The following is a 20,508-nucleotide window of genomic DNA, read 5'->3' on the forward strand; positions in this document are numbered from 1 at the left end:
TGCGAATTCGTGTTGGGGTGGACATGATTCGATTGCAAGTGATCTAAACCAAGTCCCGATTTAAGATTCCAAGGGAGACAGAGTTCAACAACGTATTTAAATTAGTGATATTTGGTTGTTTTCAAGGTGTATAGTGCTACAACTCACTACCTTTACTGTAATTATCTGTTCTCCCTTGTTATATATAAGGGAATCCTGAGCCTGAGGAATACGCTTTTGAACGGTTCGGTAAAGGTCACCGTTGTAACGAATTGGGTTGGCGATTAATTCAGATTTGTACCCTTTAAATTTAAACACATCCAAGGCTTGTTTTTTGTAAAATGTGAATTGGTAAAATCGTTCACAGGTAATTGGATAAAAAAACCTTTATAGTTCTTAAGAGAACAACTAGCCATAAATAAATACCAGATGACCTATATTTTCTTTTATATTTTGTTAAAATAATGGATTATGCAGGGATTCTTGTACAGATAAATCTATTTAAAACTAACTTTTTATAATTCAGTTCTGTCCATGCTCATTATTTTATTGGGGTTTGTATCAGCTGGATCTGACATGTTGTGCTTTTCTATTTGAGATTTCGTCTGTTCTGTCCAACTGTCCAACTATAAGATCTGAATTGGCTTAGCCTTAGCTGTCGCACTGTGAATGGTTGAACACGTAAACAAGATACTATTAAACCACCTTAGAGATTATCTGTTTAAATAGCTTTAAAATGTATATTTCTTGGAGTTTTGTACTCTTATCGTTATGCACATATCTGTTACAGTCATGCACAGGACAAATAAAAAGCAAGGTACAGTTAAAGCTTATTATTTAATGAATTGAGGTTAAGAAGATTACCGGTTTGTATTAATTGTATTGGCAAGGCTAATTATCCACTACATATCATTTTTAATTTGATTTTAGTTGGCCTATGAACTGCTTTTTATAAATAAAAAGTTTTGCAATTTTCTTAAAATTTATTTAGCCTCTAAACTAGTGTTTTAGGCTTCTTCCCATTTTTGTAAATGATTGACTGATATACCTGATTGCTTGTTTGGGATCTTATAATTTTGCTTTGCATGAATTGCTGAATTAAGAAAGGGCCAAATGAGTAAATTCCAATTGACTCTGGTATGTAATGCTGGTAATAATAGTTTAGTTTTATTTCTGAAGAATAGCCTAGGATACCAGTGATTTTTACCTGTAGGTTACTGAATGATAATGGACCTATTGTAGACTGTTGTGCACTTTTTTACATCTTTCCTGTAACTTTAGTATATTCTAGTAAAAATTCATGACATTTTATTCCTAGATCTGATGTAGCCACATAGCCTACTTGTGACCACAATCACTTTCATAATCTATCATGGCCAATTGTGAAGTGTAGTGAAGTTCAGTCGCTAATAAAACAACTTATATAAATGAATAATTGCAATATACTATTTGGTACTATTGGAATGAGAAAACTCCTATGTGAAGAAATCAATTAGTTAAATGTGATCCAATCTATGTTAAATGAACATATTGAATAAAAGAAAAAAAGAATACAATTTTTGTTAGTGTAGAATTAAGTTTCAATAAGTATCAAAACAATGTGATATGTAGCTCCTTTGTTTTCAAAACTATGATGCAGTAGGCCTACTGGGTTATCAAAACCAACACAAAAATACAATTTATTTATCTGTGTAAATTACAATAAACTAATTGTTTCTATCATGAATACGTTTTGTTTTAGGGTCATTCCATGTCAAATCAACCAATGGTCTGGACTTGACTTCTCAGATTTTTATATTTTTGTGTGGAAGTTATATGTACTAAGACTAGTTAAAATGAAAAAATTTACATTTTTCTGCTTTAGGATATTTGAGTGACAGGCTTTTAAAAACCACAAACCACAAAAATGTAGATTTTAGTGTTGTCTCAGTATATTTTCTAAATACTGTGATTAAAAAACTATTAAAGCTAAAGAGCTCAACTTGGTGGCATTCTTTTCAATTGGAAATGCCCTTTAATTTGATCTATCACATCAGTATGTTTTTAATAATTCGAATTCTCGCAAAAACGGGTTTTGAAAAATCAAAAACAAACAATTTATGTTTTTCCCCTTCAATTTAACAAACAAATGTTATTTACACTATAATTGATAAGCCAAATTTCAGAATGGGACGTAAATGGGTTCTTATTTAAAAACAATATTTTGTTACTGGAGTACACACCGGTTTGGTGTGAGCAGCCATTGCTATGTACATTAGTAAGGTACTGTGTTCTGCAATCAGTTAGGTGTGAAATTATGTCTGGGAGACTTAAATGAGCGAACTACACATATACGCCACCTTGTATATAGTATTTATTCATAGTGTTATTTAGTTTAAGTAAACAGGTGTACTTTCATTGATTTGATTCTGATAACCTAATTGGTGATAATCAGTTTATTGGAAAATTCTAGACATTTCCCAATAATTCCAAAGTTTTGCTTTGTTTAAATTTTTTCTGATAAAAGGGTAGTGAAACAGACCTTTATTTTTCAGGACCTTGAGCCATTGTTTACTGATACGAGAATTCAGTAACACGAAGTTTCGATATCTGAAATCTGATCTCTTCCTCAGATGGATAACTAACCTAATACATATCTACAATGTAGTTTAAAATAAACAAATCATATCAGAGCTTTGTGACACGCAAAGGTCAGGAAGCACAACAAACATGTTGTGTGTCAATTCCATTCACACTATCTCTAAAACATGCACTTAATAAAAGCAAAAAATTAATTATTGAAACCAAACTAAAGAATACAGGTTGCAATAGGACTGCATTGAACTATCAATGACTAAAAACTGACCAGAAGGCCATAGGAAATGGCTTTCGTCATGGTCTCTGTTATCATCCTGAGTAAGAGATCAGATAGCAGATCTCAAAATGACTAATGTCCAGAAAAATCATGTTTCCATTACATTAATGGAATATGTTAAATAATTACTGCATTTAGTTAGATTAGTAATTGCCACTATCTTGCTTTTGCTGTGATGGTTGCCATTTACTCAACAGGCATAATGAGTTTCTACTTATAGTATAACTAGCTGTTACCCACGGCTTCGCACGCAAATCTGAAGAACCGAAGTCCTTATATTACTTAGTAAAAGCAATTATGCGCGATTGGCTGCATAAAAATTGGGACATAGGAGGCATATTTCTTTTGAACGTCGTTATTACTCTTCTGAGATAAATGATAGTCACTGAAAGATATTCCAAGCTCATGATCTATTTAAGATTTAAATCTTAAAACAGTCTCAATATGCACCTGTGAAATAACTGGAATTTTTCTTCAATATTCTATGATTTTTGTATACAATTGAACTATATTAGACCATCGTGGACAGGAGTCAAAAATTTGGAATTCATTAGCGCACATACAGTGTAATAAATGATGGCGCCCAATATAATTTACATATTATTACAGTCTAATGATTATGAGCTTCAGATGTTAGGCGAAATTGCGTATGGTTTTTATTTTAGGCTTTGCGCGTGTATCACTTCTGGATCAAATTAGTTATATCTCCGATGCCATGAGCTTGCTTTGTTGTCTCGATCGAGAGAATATGTACACACAGAGTTTTGAGAACCATACTTCTGTCAAAAAAAAACAACTAAGGTTGGTTTTATAACATTCTTTATATTTGTAGCCAACGTAAGATAGTAATTTTGATATCTGCATTGCTCTTCTGATCAAGCATGAGCATGGTTTATATTAGATAAATATTGCAGTTAAAGGTGAATTTTTACGTCAAATTTGAATTGTATTATCTGGATAGTAAAGTCTATGTTTAACAGTGATTGCAGAAACAGTTGAAACAAAATTTGCTGTTTCTTTTAAGCTTACTCTATGCTTTCAAACTATAAGTGTAAAGAAATTTAAAATAGTAATTAAATTATATTATAAACATATAAATTTCTTTTGTCGCATTATATATGTTTACAAAGAACAGCTGATTAAATTTGAAAAGGCTCTTTCACTTAATAACGTATGTTTGCTGCAATGCATTTCTTACGGGTATTTCTGAACTTTTAGAGACCAGTGGGGCGGAATCCTGAATCGGGAACGGGATAAAAAGTATCCTATGTTCTTCTCCCAGTTCTTAGCTACCTCCCTACCAATTTTCAGCCAAATCGGTTCAGCCGTTCTTGACTTATAAATAGTGTAACTAACATGACTTTCTTTTATATATATATATAGATTATAGCAAAACATATTTTTCAAATAAGGCCATTGTTAGAAAAATAGTTTTCAAAAGATTCAGTTTCTATCTTTATAGTTACTGAGTGAAATTAAATGTATAGTATTCATAAAGTAATAATAACTATTATTATATAATAAATAAAATTATTTTATTGAATAATATATCCAAGCTCGGCCTAGTAAGCCCATTAGAAGAGCCACATCTTTTGGTTGACTGTTAATGTTCAACTAGACTTTTGTAATCAATAACTCTTTTAATAAAAGTAAAAAGAATCTATAAGCTAGTTCTGTTTTATACATACTGTTCTAATTAATGCCTTTAAGCTGGAAACAGTAATATATATATATATATATATATATATATATATATATATATATATATATATATATACAGGGTGTTTGAAAAGTATGGGTACGGCTTAATATTTTAAAAACCATAGGATATAACATCTATAAACTTTGCACAGTGTCATATGGCTATGTAAACTATTTTTCCTTGCTATTACCATGACATGCCAACCATGGGGGGATGGCCCACAGAGGAAAACATGGAAATCTTAAATTGAAGCATGGGTCGAGTGATACATCATTTGAAAGAGCTCACTTAGTAGAGTTGAATGCCGCAAACCGCATCTCAAAAGGTTTATCCAATCAGAAATGGCGGGTTGTTTTAGGTACACATTGTGAAGTACATTATGCACTGCCATTTCTGACTGGATCGTCGTATTCTGATGAGGTAGGCGGCGTTTCACTCTACTACCCAATGTGTTTTCACTGACTTTTATTAATTAGCAAATTATGTCATACATTTATAACACAATAAATAAAACACAATAAATACCGATGTTTTTTAGTTTTATTTATTTATATATATATATATAATTTTAAATTAATCCAGCCAACAGAGAAATATTATTTATCTACAGCAAACATGTTATAGAAAAAAAAACAGATTTTTGAATTATATTTTGTAGAAATTTATTTTATTTACATGTCGTGTCATAGGCTGAGAGGTGGATTTTACATTCCAATTGGACAAAAGTATAGTGCAAACTTACAAGCATTAAAATAAGAAATGGTAACATTTTAAAAACACATCACAGATTGTTAGGGACTAACTCAGGGTTTAATAACCTAAAATATTAATCTCTCTAGTAATAGAAATGTAAAGTGAATCTTTGTTTTAGGGGCAGAGCTTAAGTGAAAGAGTGCAGCAGTTGACCGAGATGAACTTGAAGCGATCGGTGTTGAGGTTCAATGGAGCAAAGTTCAGAGAGTTTGTGAAAACAACCCCGAGGAATTACTCAGTTGTAGTAATGTTCACAGCCATGTCTCCTACAAGGCAATGTTCAATATGTAGACACGCCAATGAAGAGTTCATCATTGTCGCTAATTCATTCCGATATTCCCAAATTTACTCTAATAAATTATTCTTCGCAATGGTAGACTTTGATGAAGGTTCTGACGTCTTTCAGTTGGTAAGTTTAAAATATTTCTAATTAGAATGTAGATGTAAGGTACTGTAAATAAGGTAATAATTTAGTGACATGAACATTGTACATTAACGGTCCCCCACACATAATGTGCATTCAATTTCTGGGACCGAATATTTTGGATTGGTCTGTTTTGAGACTTTGGACCACTGAGGATTAATTTAAGATCAACGTATGACCTGGGAAAGCTCACTTTTGTATTGAAGAATTCTGTTCTTTATTTTATTTGCAGTTGAGGCTCAACACGGCACCAATATTTATCCACTTCCCAGCCAAAGGCAAGCCAAAGAACAGCGACACATTTGACATCCAGAGAGTTGGGTTTGCTGCTGAAGCCATTGCCAAGTGGATTGGGGAGAGAACTGATGTACAGGTAATCTGTCAGTGTTACCGTCACTAAATTTCACAATACACTAAAGCGTATCACACAAAGTGATTAGTTTCAATGTTTTTAAAATTGAAGTTTTCCTCGTCATTTGGAATGTTAATTATAATAATATACATTTATTTAGTCTTTTATTCAAACAAAATTCAATGTTATACATACAGGGTGTTCGCTTGAAAACTTCAAACTTGTATTAAAAGACTTTTAGCCCAAGTATCAAAATTCTATAAACGGGAGTGATAGTACTAATTGGGGGAACAAAAATCAAATTATTTCAAAATGGGGGTGTTCACCCCCATGCTCCCCCCCATATCCAAGTCAAAATTTTGAAATGGTAACGAATACCTTGTGACACCTCAAACTGAAGCTCATAAAAATGCTGTATTATGGTACAGAAAAAAATGAAAAAAAAAAAAAAATGGAATTCAGCCTAGCCATTTGGTATGAACAGCCAATAATGTAATTTCTTACACAACAATATTATTAGTCTACAAACTACTGTACTACTGCTGATAACAACAGAATTACTCACTGAATACTGTTGTAAATCCATTGTAAACTTCAAATCAAATGTTTAAATTGGTAGTCATTGATGTTCAAGCAAAAATATAATCTATTTTCTAATTCTTGCCACACCTTTCTAAAAGTTTCTCTGGTTAAGTGTCTGCACTTAGCAGTGATCCTGTTTTTCAAGTCTTGGACACCAGTGGGATGTGTTTGAAAAACTACTGATTTCAAGTGACCCCACAAAAAAAGTCTAAGGGTGTTAAGTCTGGAGACCTTGCCGGTCACTCAATTGATCCTCTTCTACCGATCCAGTGATCCGGGTAGTAGTGTGCAGAGGGTAGTATTTAGAGTTGCTAGAAAACACTATTAACACATCCCACAGGTGTCCAAGACTTGAAAAACAGGATCACTGCTGAGTGCAGACGCTAAATGGTAGCTGCAGCGCTGCGGTGGCGTAAACACGCCTTGTGCCTTAAATCAAATAAAAAAAAATAATTTTCTTAAGTCGTATGCCATGAAATCATGTAATACTTGTGTACTTACTGTAAAAAATCACTTTCCTGCCTTTAACTGTTTTTCTTGTGTTTGATTACATATTCCTAATTAAATTCCTATAAATCCTTGTTGAGTGAAAAAATATTAGTAAAACACTAAAAAAAATACTTTTTCTGCCTTCAATAAAAGTATATAAAATAACTGAAATGAAAATAATAACTCTGCAAAAAAACATACAGCACTTCCTTAGGTTTACTTTAATTTTTTACAACTTTATAGTGACCTTGGTTCTCACTCTATGGAACATTGTTGTAATTCTCACACTGACTTGCAGATCCGAGTGTTCCGTCCACCCAACTACTCCGGCACCATGGCTCTCGTGATGCTGTTTGCTCTTGTGGCAGGTTTCCTCTACCTGCGCCGCAACAACCTTGACTTCCTCTACAACAAGAATCTCTGGGGAGTCACTGCCGTTGTGAGTGTAATCTAAGATAGTCAAAAGTTGCGTGATAACCACACCATGCATAATAACTATATAACAAGGATTCTTAGCACTTATTCAACATTATTGATACAAGGTGTCTGTTTTTCATTATGTTTGTGTGACAGTATGTGCTTTGATGTGTAAAATTAATATGGTAACATGAGAACTATTCATAAAATTAAATCAATATGAAAACTCATGAGATTAGGAGATACAAGATCTTTTTTGTGAGATACTACAATTTCTGTGCAAAGCCTACTTACATGAAAACATTTTATTTGAAGCAGTAAAGTTTATTAAGACAGTGAAACACAAAATATAAATTTTTTGCTGAACTCTTAGAAAACCTTTTAAACCTTCTTCTTTCCCTCTTAAAAATTGACACGACTGATTTCTTATACTGTATCAATTTTAAATATTCAAATATTGTGATTGTAGGACAAGGTGAATTCAGTTTTTTATTCTTTCTCTATCTTTAAAAATATTGTTTTACAATGTTCAAAAACTCATATTGTGTTATTTTGCTGAAATGTCTATATTTGGATTTTATAAACATTATATCGTCTATATATATATAATTTATATACTATAAATTATTATTTATTATTATATCTATATTATTATTATATCTATAAATTATATACTTAATTCTTACATATTACCATGCACCATGGTTGGTGCAAAACGCCCATACTTATGTACTGATTGATTGAGGGTATTGTGTGCCGAGATAGTGGTACACTGTTTGAGTACATTTCAGTTGTCGTTGATATATCAGGTTCGTTTTAGCCTTATATTCAAGAAGCGTACTTAAATGGTGTTAATGATATTAAATTTTAAGCGAATAGTAAGGAAATTTTAACTATTTATGAATGAGGAAATTTTAAATTATTCTAAAGTAATTTTAATTTAGTTTTCATGAACTTTTAAAATAGTTTTGAGAAAATTTTAAAGTTTTCATAAGAACATGATATACTACTTATAAGGATTCGCATCAAAATGAAGTTGCTTTACTAGTAGCCTAAATAGGATACCTGGACTATATAATGACATTGTTAATACTTGTTAAAAAACCATATCCGCATTCTCCCGTTTGTACATGCAGCCAATGTGGAAGAGCTGCTTACGTATATGGCTCTTCTCAGGGCCAGTTTCTGCTTGTTACTGGACAATGATTTTTGTGTCCACAGTTATTTTGCTTTGCGATGGTGTCTGGCCAGATGTGGAACCATATCCGCAGTCCTCCCTTTGTACACCGCAGCCAATCTGGAGGAGTTGCTTACATACATGGCTCTTCTCAGGGCCAGTTTGTGCTTGAGACATACATCGTCATAATTCTAAGTATCCTTTTAATGAAAACATTTATTTCTCCATTTCGGACAATGATGAGCAATAGGTTACAGTATTTGTTAACATTGAAGAACTTGTTGTTCGTGATTAGTTTGATACCATGATACCAATTTATAAAAAAATTTAAATCATGTCGGTGCTGTTTGGTATTTCTTTTGACTTGTTGAAATATTGGACACTAGTAAATTGTGTTCTCTTGGTGTTTATTTTGTTAGTTAGCTCTATCTTTTCTCTAGGCCAAGTTTGTTGGAATGAGCAAAACGTACAAGATTTTCAATACAAATTATAATGTTTATAATTTTCATTGTAAATAAAAAAAAGTTTAAAAATAATTGTGTGTGAATAAAAAAAGGATCAGTAAATAAAGAATTCAAAACAGTTACCATTAAAAAAGTACTTGTTATAGTAATTAAATAGAGAATTATGTCTAAATTTGAAGATTGATTTATCTATTAATTCGCAGCCTTTGTAGCATCCATTTGTTGCTTTGAACGATTTAATCTTAGTTTATTTATTCTTTGATGCCAAACTGAACAATGAAAAGGGTAATCCAGAAATTGGTAGTTTAACAACGTTACTTGACATAGTATAAAACTGTGATAAAGAAAGAAAGGAGACAGGAGCATACAATTTTTAACTACTGTTGATCTTCCCAGGAGACATTATTAATAGATTATTAATAAAACAAGTGAATTTCTTTAAATCATGAAGTCAATGTAAAAATAGTGCTATTCCCCAGAGGTAAGTATCTAAACATTTGTGTAATGAATGTATAATTTCCAAAATTTAACATACTAATTGTCAAAAAGAAGTCAATTACAATTGATTTGTTTTCTTTACAGTTTATTTGTTGCCGAATAATTATTATTTAATGAAATAAAGACGATTTACTGTGATAATTGTACAGTGTAGCCGGGCATGTATTAACCTTAACAGTGCAGATGGTGCAATTGTCCTTGGCATGATCATGATGACAGACGCAGCATCACGCAAGAGTGGAGATGTGCGCGTGCGTCAGATCATCACAGTCGTGGGACTGGCCATCGTCGCTGTCTTCTTCAGCGTCATTCTGTCCATCTTCCGTTCCAAGGCCCATGGTTACCCATACAGGTAAATTGTTTGTAATGCTCATTTGTATTACAACTATTTTTTTTAGACATTTGAGGATATGTTGAGTAAATGATTTTTGTGTAGAAATGTTTTAAAATCTTGTAAACAAGTTTAAACATGATTTCATAACTAATTATTACTAGTTGGAAAAAGCAATCGCCTTAAGTCCAGCTGTCTTATCTTCCTCTTCCCCCCTTCTCCTTCTTATTCCCTTTGCAGTTTCTCTAGCAACCTCGCTAAAAACATAACTCTTAAAGTAATGTGTTTGTTTCATAAGAGGTTTGTTAGTGGGAATAACTCTGCTTACACAATTTTATTGTTGTTTTGGGTTTAAATGATGGATACTATGAATAGGGGCAAGAGGGTAAAAACAATACACAGTGAAGTACGTAATAGTTATTGACAGTGTCATCGTTAAATGTGACGAGGAATCTAAAAACAATAATTTATTGTTTCCATTAAAGAAAGCTACTGAAAGGACTGGTTTGTACACATCCAAATCTCTAAAAATTTTTTATAAAATTAGAATTGAATGTAAACAATTCGGCAATTGGTTCTTGTGAACCCCAGGAAAGAAAAGAAATATCATCAATGATTACTATATACATAAAATCGACAAAATCGATTTCCCTTCAAAGAAAAAGACTGTGTAAAATTCTACAAAAATTAGTTTTAAGTGGAAGAAATGTACTAATAGACGCAAAATACTCATAGAATGTCCAGACACTGTTAATGTTAGTATCTGTAAGATATCAAAAAAGCTGAGAAGTGGCAACAGAAAAATAGTTTATATGTATGAAATGTGGGTAGACTCTAATCTAACTTCCCAGAAATGTAGGCAAACTGAAGATGTAACTGGTGTCCTGATTACCAACAGAGAAGATAACAGACTTATTATCATACACATTGGCTTTAGCAATGGGTTTATCAACAGGATACTAACATGTGCAAATAATTAACCCTTTAAGCGTCATGAAAAAATTAGACCTGATCTTTGATAAAGTTACAATTTTTTTAAATTTCCAATGTGTAAAGTTAAATTTATTTTCGTTTCTGTATGTCAAAATAGAGTTATTTAACGGTAAATAAAATTCGTTTAGCCTTTTTTGGATTACCTAGGATAATTTTTAACTTTTGAGAATATCGTAGAATGTCGTATTAGTTGTCACTAATATTTTTATAATTTATTCAGTAAGTATGGGAATGAAACACAGTTTTATAGATAAACGTATACTATATTACAAACCAATAAAATTAGAAAAATACAAAAGTAGACAAAGAGTGTTTATTTAGTGGCGGGCTGTCACAACTGACATTCCACGCGTCTCCCGCAAGCCACTGTTATCGCGTGGACTTTGAACCTTCTTATCGCTCGGCAACGTGTAGGACAGCCTTGCAGGGCTTGAATTATGTTTCTTGCTTTGTGATAACATCCTTATGACCGTAGTAAAATATTAAAAAGTTTGGGGTTGACCAAGTAATTGCTCAGAATTACCAAATCTTCAAATTCCGAATCGTCTGGATAGGCCATTCACACGAATAATGGTAAAAAACACTAAATAAATACTGGAAACTGCTGTATTTAATATGAATAATTTACTTTAAAAAGAATAAGACACAACAGAAAATTAGCGATAACCGAAATACATATGCGTGTACCGGACGCTTCTCACTAACAACTGGCTAGATGCCTTGACGGGAGCTCCCGTCAATGACTTTGTGAAAGGCGCGGGGCCACGCCCGCTAGACAGTGTTTGGCCAATTAGAAGCAACTGCCACTCCCATTGTAACAGAATTCGAGGCAGTGCAACCCGTCTGTATGTCGCATGACGACTAGAACCATCTAACAGCAAAATATTCAACTAACATAGCAGTAAGAAAATAAAGAATGCAAAAAACGCGGATCCACGGCAATAACGTTTTGAGCTTGTAGTGGCCCTCCGCGGATCCGCGTCAATAACGCTGGAAAGGTTAAAACAAATTTTGATGAATTGTTAAGAGAAAAGCTCCTGCCTGTGCTTTCTCCTGAATCAGTTATTGTAATGTACAACGCACCTTATTATAACATTGCTTGATAACCTTGTGAAAGTTGCTAAACCTCCAACAAAAAGCTCAGTTAAGTGTGAGATGATACAGTGGACATTAAATAGACGAACACGTTGTATATAATTAATAAGCGAAAACCAGTTGAAAAAGTGTATAAGGTTGACCCCTGCTAAAAAGTCATGGCCATAATGTTGTCAGTCTACCATTAATATATGTGACAATAACCCCCATAGAACTTGCGTGGAGTAAGAGCAAAAGAAAAATAAGGAAGAAAATGTTACAGGGGTTCTCTAAGTTTAATTCGGTTGAAGGATGTTACTACCGACACCATTAAAACACTTACAAAGGAAAATTGGGCTGGTTACGTTAAACAAGTAACAAGAGTCGACGAAGAATACTGGGAGTTTTCTGGAGGATAATATTGACCCTATAATTGTACAGGTGGGTGTGAACAGTGATAAAGATCACTCTACAGAAGAATCCTCGGATGGGTCTGATCTGAACGACACTGATGAACGAGCTAGGTCATTACCAGAACATGATTAGTAATAAAATTGATGGTGTCAAAATCCATACATATGTAAACATAAAATAATATGTGCATACAGTTAAAATATTTTGCGTTCATCATATTCCTTCCAGACTAATTTCAATCATGCCACATTACAAAAATAAATGTATTCATATAGGAAGTATTATTCTTATTATTAAATTACCTGTGTAACAATTGAAGCTTTTACTTTAGCATAAATTATTGTATTTAAGGATGACAAACGTTTTTATAAATACTTATTAAATAAAAATGAACAAATTCAATACAAATTGAAGTAAAATAAATGTTTAAATTATTATGACTGTCTTGTTGAGTTTATATTTCATTGTTGGATTTTACTGTATAGTATAAAAAATACATAAAATTAATAAGTTTGCCCAAAATTTATCATTAAACATACTTCAACTTACAAGTTTTTGAACGTTTGCATTCCTTCTGTTCTTTTCTTACAATAATTTATCATAGATGGGGCCAGTTAATGTTTTCACGTTCAGAAGAGGGTACAGCACTAACCAAATAGGTTCACCCCCACAGGTGATCAAATGTGTCATATCAACCTACCCCTGCAGACCCTCCACTGCATTCCTGCCACCTTCTTTCTCCTGGCAGTCAGATAGTAACTACCTTGGCACTTTTAGCTTTGAAATCCAGGACAAAAGACAAATATTGCAATTTTAGATGGATTAAATTTACATCTTAGAATGCTGCTGCTTCAATTTTTGGATGTGTTGATCACTTTGAGTTGAGTCTTGAGTGCTCTCCAGAAGATTGTTATATAATCGTATATATATATTATATTATTAGTATATAATCATAAAATGTAGGAGGGGCATAGACGACCACAAGGCCTTAGTGTAGCCTCTGGTAGTTGGTTTTTCAACCCAGAGATGAATTAAGGTATATCATTTTAACCCATTAAAGGAAAAGAGACCTTTCTATTGTGTTTAGCAAAAGAATCATATATGTATATACAGTAGAATCCCGTTAATCTACAGGACTGAAAGCACAGTTGGAAAAGTAAAAAGTTCAAGAGAGCACATTTGTTGATATAAAAACATAATAAAAGCGTAATTTAATAGAAAATATTACACTAAGTGTGTTTTACAGGTTATAAAATTACAGTACATCATAAATAGACATTAAAAAATAACGCTTATAGTAATAGATTTAGAGGACATAGTACGTTGTAAGATTATAACATTCCAAGTTCAGACAAACATCCTGAATACATTATTGCTTCTCTCAATATATGAAAAATCAAATACAATAAAAAAACTCTATTTAACAATCTTGCACTAGCCAAAAAAGTATGTAATGTTTTCCGCTTAGCAGATGACAACATCGTATTTGCTGCAGTATTCCCCCTGTTTACAAATCCACAAAATGTCCTTTGCGACATGAAACTACTACTGATACACACTTTCACTGCCAATGAATGATGTGACATTGACTGGATACGACTTGAATAAAGCGAAACAAACAAACACTGATGACCGACGGCACAATTGGAATAAGCAATGATGAGTTATCATCCAAGGTCGAACTAGCAGCGGTTTGCTGTATCATATTATTCCTAAGCTTTATTATTTCCTTTATACCTTTTGATATTTTATGTTTATGGTACTTAATTAAAAACTAGTTTAAATTGCTTGTAAATGTTATTTCACACTTAGAAAATTGAACGAACTTTTACATTAATATTTGTACTATGTTAAAAAGGTATATTTAGTTGTTATTAATCTGTTGTGAAAAAATATTGTGCATTAAAGTAGCGCAGATCCAGCCAAAGAGATCGTACCTCTGAGGACATGTCCCATCCAGCATGTACAAGTTAAATTGTTTGGAGGAAAAAAAACAAATGATTGATTCATTTTTAGGCTTGGTTTTTATATGTGAGTTGTCCATTGCAGATTTCCGTATATGTGAAGTCCTAAGAAGGTAGTATTTTTGATAGCCACATTGGACATTTTCTCCTGTTTTAAAGGTAATGAATACATGTTCTAGCATTCATTTTAGATGTTGAACTACTAAAAAATTGCTTTGAAACGTTTTATGTAGCTAGTCAGACTCTGCAGAGGATATGTTATAGTTTCTTTAGCCTAACAAACTATAAATTTATGTGCTTGTATCAGATTAAAAGCTGTAGTTTCATAATCGCCAAATTGAATTTATTTTGCTCAACTTGTAGTTCAGATCATTAAATATTAAGTATAATTTAGCTTGTGAAAATAGTTAACCTGTTGACTGTTGCAGAGGCTTAGTGCTCTGTTCTGTAGGTTGATGATATATCATCTGTCAATGGTATGCACTTTTGACACTATACAATTTTTAAGCCGTTGACACTATGAAGGGTTTGTCCGGCAAGTAATGATGGAGAGTTCATTACAAAAATTTTTCCATCTATTTTTCTACGCTAGCAGGTAAATTTGTGCTGATCTTCAAAGGTTTATTTAGACTGCTTTAAATTATGTTTTCACACAAAAATATACTTTTAGATGTAGGTATTGTCAGTGTGAAATGAAGAATTTGGTTTTTGTTTTAAAAGAAAAGAAAATTGTCTTGCACAAGGAAAAAATATGTAGGTATTGTTATAAAATGTTAGTGCAACATCTGAGTTTTAGATTCCTATCAAATAATTTTTTCCATGAAAAATGTAAGAAAAAATTGAAAATATATATTTATAAGTGAGAAATATTGTAATGAAAATATGCTATACTAAAACTATACAAATTAACAAAAATTTAAGACTTTTCATTGGTCAGTGAAATGAGTTTTACATATTACACAATTTGTTATAGTACAATATTACTATCACAAACATATTGTTTTTTTATTGGATAAACAGTATTTTGAATTGTAATATAAACCAAACAAAATAATGAAAAATCCCTAATAAAAACCATAAAAAAGTTCTTATGAACTGTAAAGTCTTAGTCACAATGTAAGTGACACATCAGTTTTTGTTGTCCTTTGCAGGTTCAACTAGCAGGCATAAACCAGCCTAGATGAACCCTCCTGAGGTTATAAAAACTTTATAAAACGTATAATTATTCGTTGGGAAAAATCTATTGACAATAAATACTGTATAATTTTTTTATAACTGAGATTGCAACCTTTTGATCTATATACAACTCTTGTTGAATAGTCATTTTCACCTGTATTAACATTTCTGACAATGATAAAGTTGTACCTAATACTGTACCAGCATGTGCTTTATTAAAATTCCCTAACAAAATTTCTTTGAAATATAAGTGCCTGTTTTTAGTAGACCTTGTAGTACAATTCATTAGGAACACACAGATAACAAATTTAGTGAGGTTAACCCTCCAGCTGGTATGAAACGAATTTTCGTCGCCAAAGGCTCGTCCGATTTGGCAACGACGAATATTCGTCGCCAAAGTAGACATGTACAGTTATTGAAATTTTAGGCAATTAAGGTCATATAAATGATTTTTATTTGATATATTCTGGAACAGCATTAACTATAGTACCGATTTATTGTTCTTACTTCGATTATTGTCTTCTTTGTTTACCGTAAAACATCGTTCTCTATGACAGCTGACGTGAACGTAGTACGGGTCAACCACATTGTTGTGAAACTGTAAACAAGTGCTGGGTTTTTTGTTTGAGGTTACGAATCCAATTGTATTTGTGGAAACTGTATTTTATAGTGTTTTATTATTGTTTTTTTAGCTTTCTTAGGTTATAGTTTTAGTATGGGTGAAAACTTTAGAGACCGATAAATCTAGTGACGCTGAGTGAAAAATGAAACTTTGTATATATTGTACATAATATGTAAATAAGGTAAGATTAAAATTTATTATTTTATTTTATTTTTATTTTATCTGTCATACTTATATAAGTAAAAATGCAGTCATGAGATTACGTTTACCCACGAAAAATAATATTTATTTAGAAATCTACGCATCTTTGAAAATAAGTAAATATGCATGATTTTTCATACAAAGCCCTGTAACACATACGTTTTGAGGTTAAAGTTACAATAACTATATATATTTTTGGAATCAAGACAAAATTTTGAATAAGTTATACATTTACAGTTTTGATGTAAAGCTTATTGCTAAGCAGTTACACAACGGAATATTTACAAAAATAATGTCCAAAAAATGTTTTCTTACATTTTGTAAAAAAGAACAAAAATATGTTTCCATGGAAACAATAAGATATTGTTATTATAATGCTCTCCATATAGTTGTGAATAAATTGACATATAATAGTTTATATTTGGACTAACAGTTATGAAATGTGATACATTATAAGAAACGTCTGCGAGGCTGTTAAAATAGAGCCGCCAGTACAGAGTGACACCATTACCAGTTCTAGGGTTAAAATTGGAATAATGTGTGTTTGGTTTAATATGTAGTAAAAACAAACACTCTATACTAATAAACTCAAGTTTTCTACAGATAATGTACCTATGGTAGGAAATATAGGTACGTCTCTTGCACATGATGAGACAATAGGACTGCCATTTCAACTACTTATAGGTGTCTTATGTCGAAACAATGTAAAGGTTCGTTTTGACCTTCTTCGTCACTGACTTTCTTTGGATCTCTTCAGATGATCCTGATTCCAGAAGTCAAGTCTGAGACAGTGTCAGATACCAGACGCTGCAATAAAAGGAAGGTGAACTGTAGCCAAATTCAACATTCGAACTTAAGTTGATGTGTATTCATCTGTAAAGAACCTAACAAAATATTATCTGTTGCAGTTTCCTGTTCAAATAGCTACTGGTGGAGTCAGTGTGAGGGAACAATATGTGAAGTTATGTGTGTGTGAGTGGAATCGGAATTTTTGCACGTACAGTCGCAGCCTACGTATCGAGCGACATCCTACCATTCACTACCGTTACATGACTTGCAAGTGTTGTTATTCTAGCTGTGGACTTATTAAACAATTGTTTGTAGAATTAAGTGATTTAAGTCTTACGTGTTTAGATTTAGAGGTGTTGTTATGGGCCTTTTTAATATAACGTTGGTTGAGATATATATGTTTGAGCAGAATTCTTTAAAAAATAATTTTAGACAACTGAGTAGTGCTGAAAATTGTGTACTTTACAACTGCTTGCTCTGTGGAGTTCTAAGTGCTTTTAAATGTAATTTGGCAGTTTCAAGAAATGTTATTGAAAACTGAGTATTTAAACCTCGAACTGGCAGTTTATTTTCCATGGTATACGTTTTTTTTAGCTATTGAGAATTATGTTGTAGAGCTGTTTTAGTTAAAAATTCATCTTATATGTATTTTAATAATTAAAATAAATTTATTAATATGGACATGAAATATAGATGGATTAAATTTGTTTATACAATGTCATAGGACATTGTGTATAACACAAATTCCAAAATATCCAAGAGAAATGGAATCTTATACCCTATTAAACCTGACCTTCTTAATCAAAATTTGCTATTTAACACTAAATTCAACTAGTTCATTATATATGAGATTATTTGGAATTTTTCCTCGTTTAATTTGATGTATACACACTGAAAATATATAAAATTGTGATACAAACTTTGATTTGCTACTTCTGGTTGCTTACACAATTTTAATATTAGAAACAATTATTTTATTTTTTTAAAACTAAATTAAAGTTTGTAAAAGACTTGTAAAAAAGTAGGATATTTTTATTGTTTTGCATAAAAACAATTTGTATACGTATCTTAAAAAATATAGAGGAATTTTTATATTTACATTTTGATTGCATCAAAATATTAATTTCAAATTAAAAATACATATAAATGTTGGCTGTATTGTACTAATGAAGAAAGGTATAATAGTATATACTTTACATCAAGATCATTATTCTACAGATTTTAAAGTTGTGATATACAACAAGCAAAACATGCCTGCAATGGTTTTGGAACTGCCACTTTCAGTGTTGAAGATACAAAGAGAGTTTGATATAAACATTACACTTTTTTAACCTCGGGGAATTTTTTGTTGTACGTCCAAAATTCTTTGTGTTATCTCACCACTATAGTTAAAATCAGGCGTGTTGGAGATTAATAATGATCTGTATTCCAATTGTTGTGTATTTATCACATTTTACTCTAGATATGTCAATGGTTTGCATTTCAAAATATTAAGAAAACAGGCATATGGAATCAATGCAGAAAAATTGCATTTAATAAAATCTATCAAATTATTTATTAAACATCTTTCTAAAAAGTAGTTAAAAACATGTTGCATCTGAAGATTATATACATAAACAAATATCATTAACTTACACCATAGGACCATTATCAATAATTTTCCAACGGTCTGCAAGTGAATTGTTAACATAATTGGCTGTTATGGAAATTATATAGCTTGATGTAAGGTGTCATTTTAAACCAAACATAGTAAATTGTCTCTAAAATTGTTGGCATACAGCATCTACTGAAAATAAAATGTTTGCAGGGAATTAATTGTTATTCTGTTATAGTATTTTTTAATATGTTTGCTGGAACAGACGGCCTAGCTCTCTTGTGACAATACTTATCTTTAATCAATTTAGACCTGCAGTGAAGGTTACAAAAAAAACGTATAAGATGTGCTTAAAAAAAGTCAATTTCCTTAAGAACCACTATTAAAATATAACCCAGCGGTGATAGTGGTATTGGTAAGACTGTAATGCCATATGTACAGCTAGTGCCAGTTTGAGGATTGAATAAAAATGTTGATGTACTTAAAATGAGCACGGTATATTATTGTTGTAGTTAATTTCACAGATGTAGTGCAGTTTTACTCATCACGCAATGAGTATTCCAAATATCACAAAAATATTTTATTTAAAAAATTGTGAGAAATTTCAATCTTTTTTTTCCTATAAAAAAATAAAAGGTAACTTGTATTGTCTATGTATTCTCAAAAGAGATACATATTGAAATCACTTTCACATAGTGTAACTGATTAATCTTTTCACAATGTCTGTTGTTTTAATGAAACAATTACTCACCAGTAAATCTGAGTTAAATCTCGAACGTGTTATCCATAGTTTACTATAATAAAAGAAAACTATTGTTTTACTAAAATGAAATTTAGAAATAAAATCACAAATTCTAAAACGGTGTGATTATATTTTATTGAATTTTTCTCCTCAATAACATAGGCTATATGTTTGAGTGACAACATAATGTAACAATGGGTTAAATCTGAGCAATGTTGATAAACGATAGCACAACCAAAAATACTTCTTCAAAAATTAGTTAACTAAAATCAAAGCTATGAAAACAAATACTTTTATGGTATCTTTTTACCAATCAGGCATGCACAAAGATTGTGTGAATTAATGAAAATGTGTGTTATTTCTTTAAATCGTGCATTATATTACCTTAGACAAAAAACTTATTTTAACTACTTAAACTTCTAAAACCCAAATGTTTTGTTGCATTTAGTACACCGATGTAATCTGTCATTGCCTTAGGGTATTGAAAAGTGCCTTACCACTTGTTTTGAAACACTCTCTGTATATTGAGAGGTACTTATACTAAAAGTAAAAATTCCTATCAAATTTAAATGTTGATTACGATTAATCTATTAATGACCTGTAATGGATTTGTTTGATTACAAACCAAATAGCAATGCCAGCTATGTTTTAACCTATTTTTAATTAATCTAAAAGAGTGTTTGTACATCAGTTACTTTCTACCAGTATGGACGAGCTTAACTTCAATAACTACTGAATCTTTTTGAATAAGTTTGGGAGAAATGAAGAGATGATAATCATGTCTTATTAGATTTTATTTCTTTTAGTTATTCAGTCAGTTGTGCACCCTGAAAACATGTACTGTTGTCTGTCAAGTATATAATTCACCAATGAGGAAGTTTCCTCGATGCTATTGATGTTAGGTGAAGCTCTCTCTA

General features: G+C 31.6%; 1 protein-coding gene across 2 annotated transcripts; it reads left to right on the forward strand.

Moving 5' to 3' along the window:
- The first annotated feature begins 597 nt into the window (after positions 1 to 597).
- LOC124361986 (tumor suppressor candidate 3) lies at positions 598 to 19,710 on the forward strand. Of its 2 annotated transcripts, XR_006922409.1 has the most exons (8): positions 598 to 796; positions 5,407 to 5,697; positions 5,945 to 6,085; positions 7,434 to 7,574; positions 8,774 to 8,924; positions 9,875 to 10,043; positions 14,553 to 14,626; positions 17,375 to 19,710. XR_006922409.1 is itself a non-coding variant. In XM_046816105.1 (7 exons), the coding sequence occupies exons 1-7, from the start codon at positions 716 to 718 to the stop codon at positions 17,388 to 17,390; spliced, it is 990 nt and encodes a 329-aa protein (XP_046672061.1). In that variant the 5' UTR covers positions 599 to 715; the 3' UTR covers positions 17,391 to 19,710. The 2 variants fall into 2 exon arrangements, 1 of the variants encoding a protein (XP_046672061.1); XM_046816105.1 differs by lacking the exon at positions 14,553 to 14,626 and having other exon boundaries at positions 599 to 796.
- Positions 19,711 to 20,508: the final 798 nt, after the last annotated feature.

This window comes from Homalodisca vitripennis, chromosome 5, assembly GCF_021130785.1.
Source record: "Homalodisca vitripennis isolate AUS2020 chromosome 5, UT_GWSS_2.1, whole genome shotgun sequence".
Classification (NCBI taxonomy): Eukaryota; Metazoa; Arthropoda; class Insecta; order Hemiptera; family Cicadellidae; genus Homalodisca; species Homalodisca vitripennis.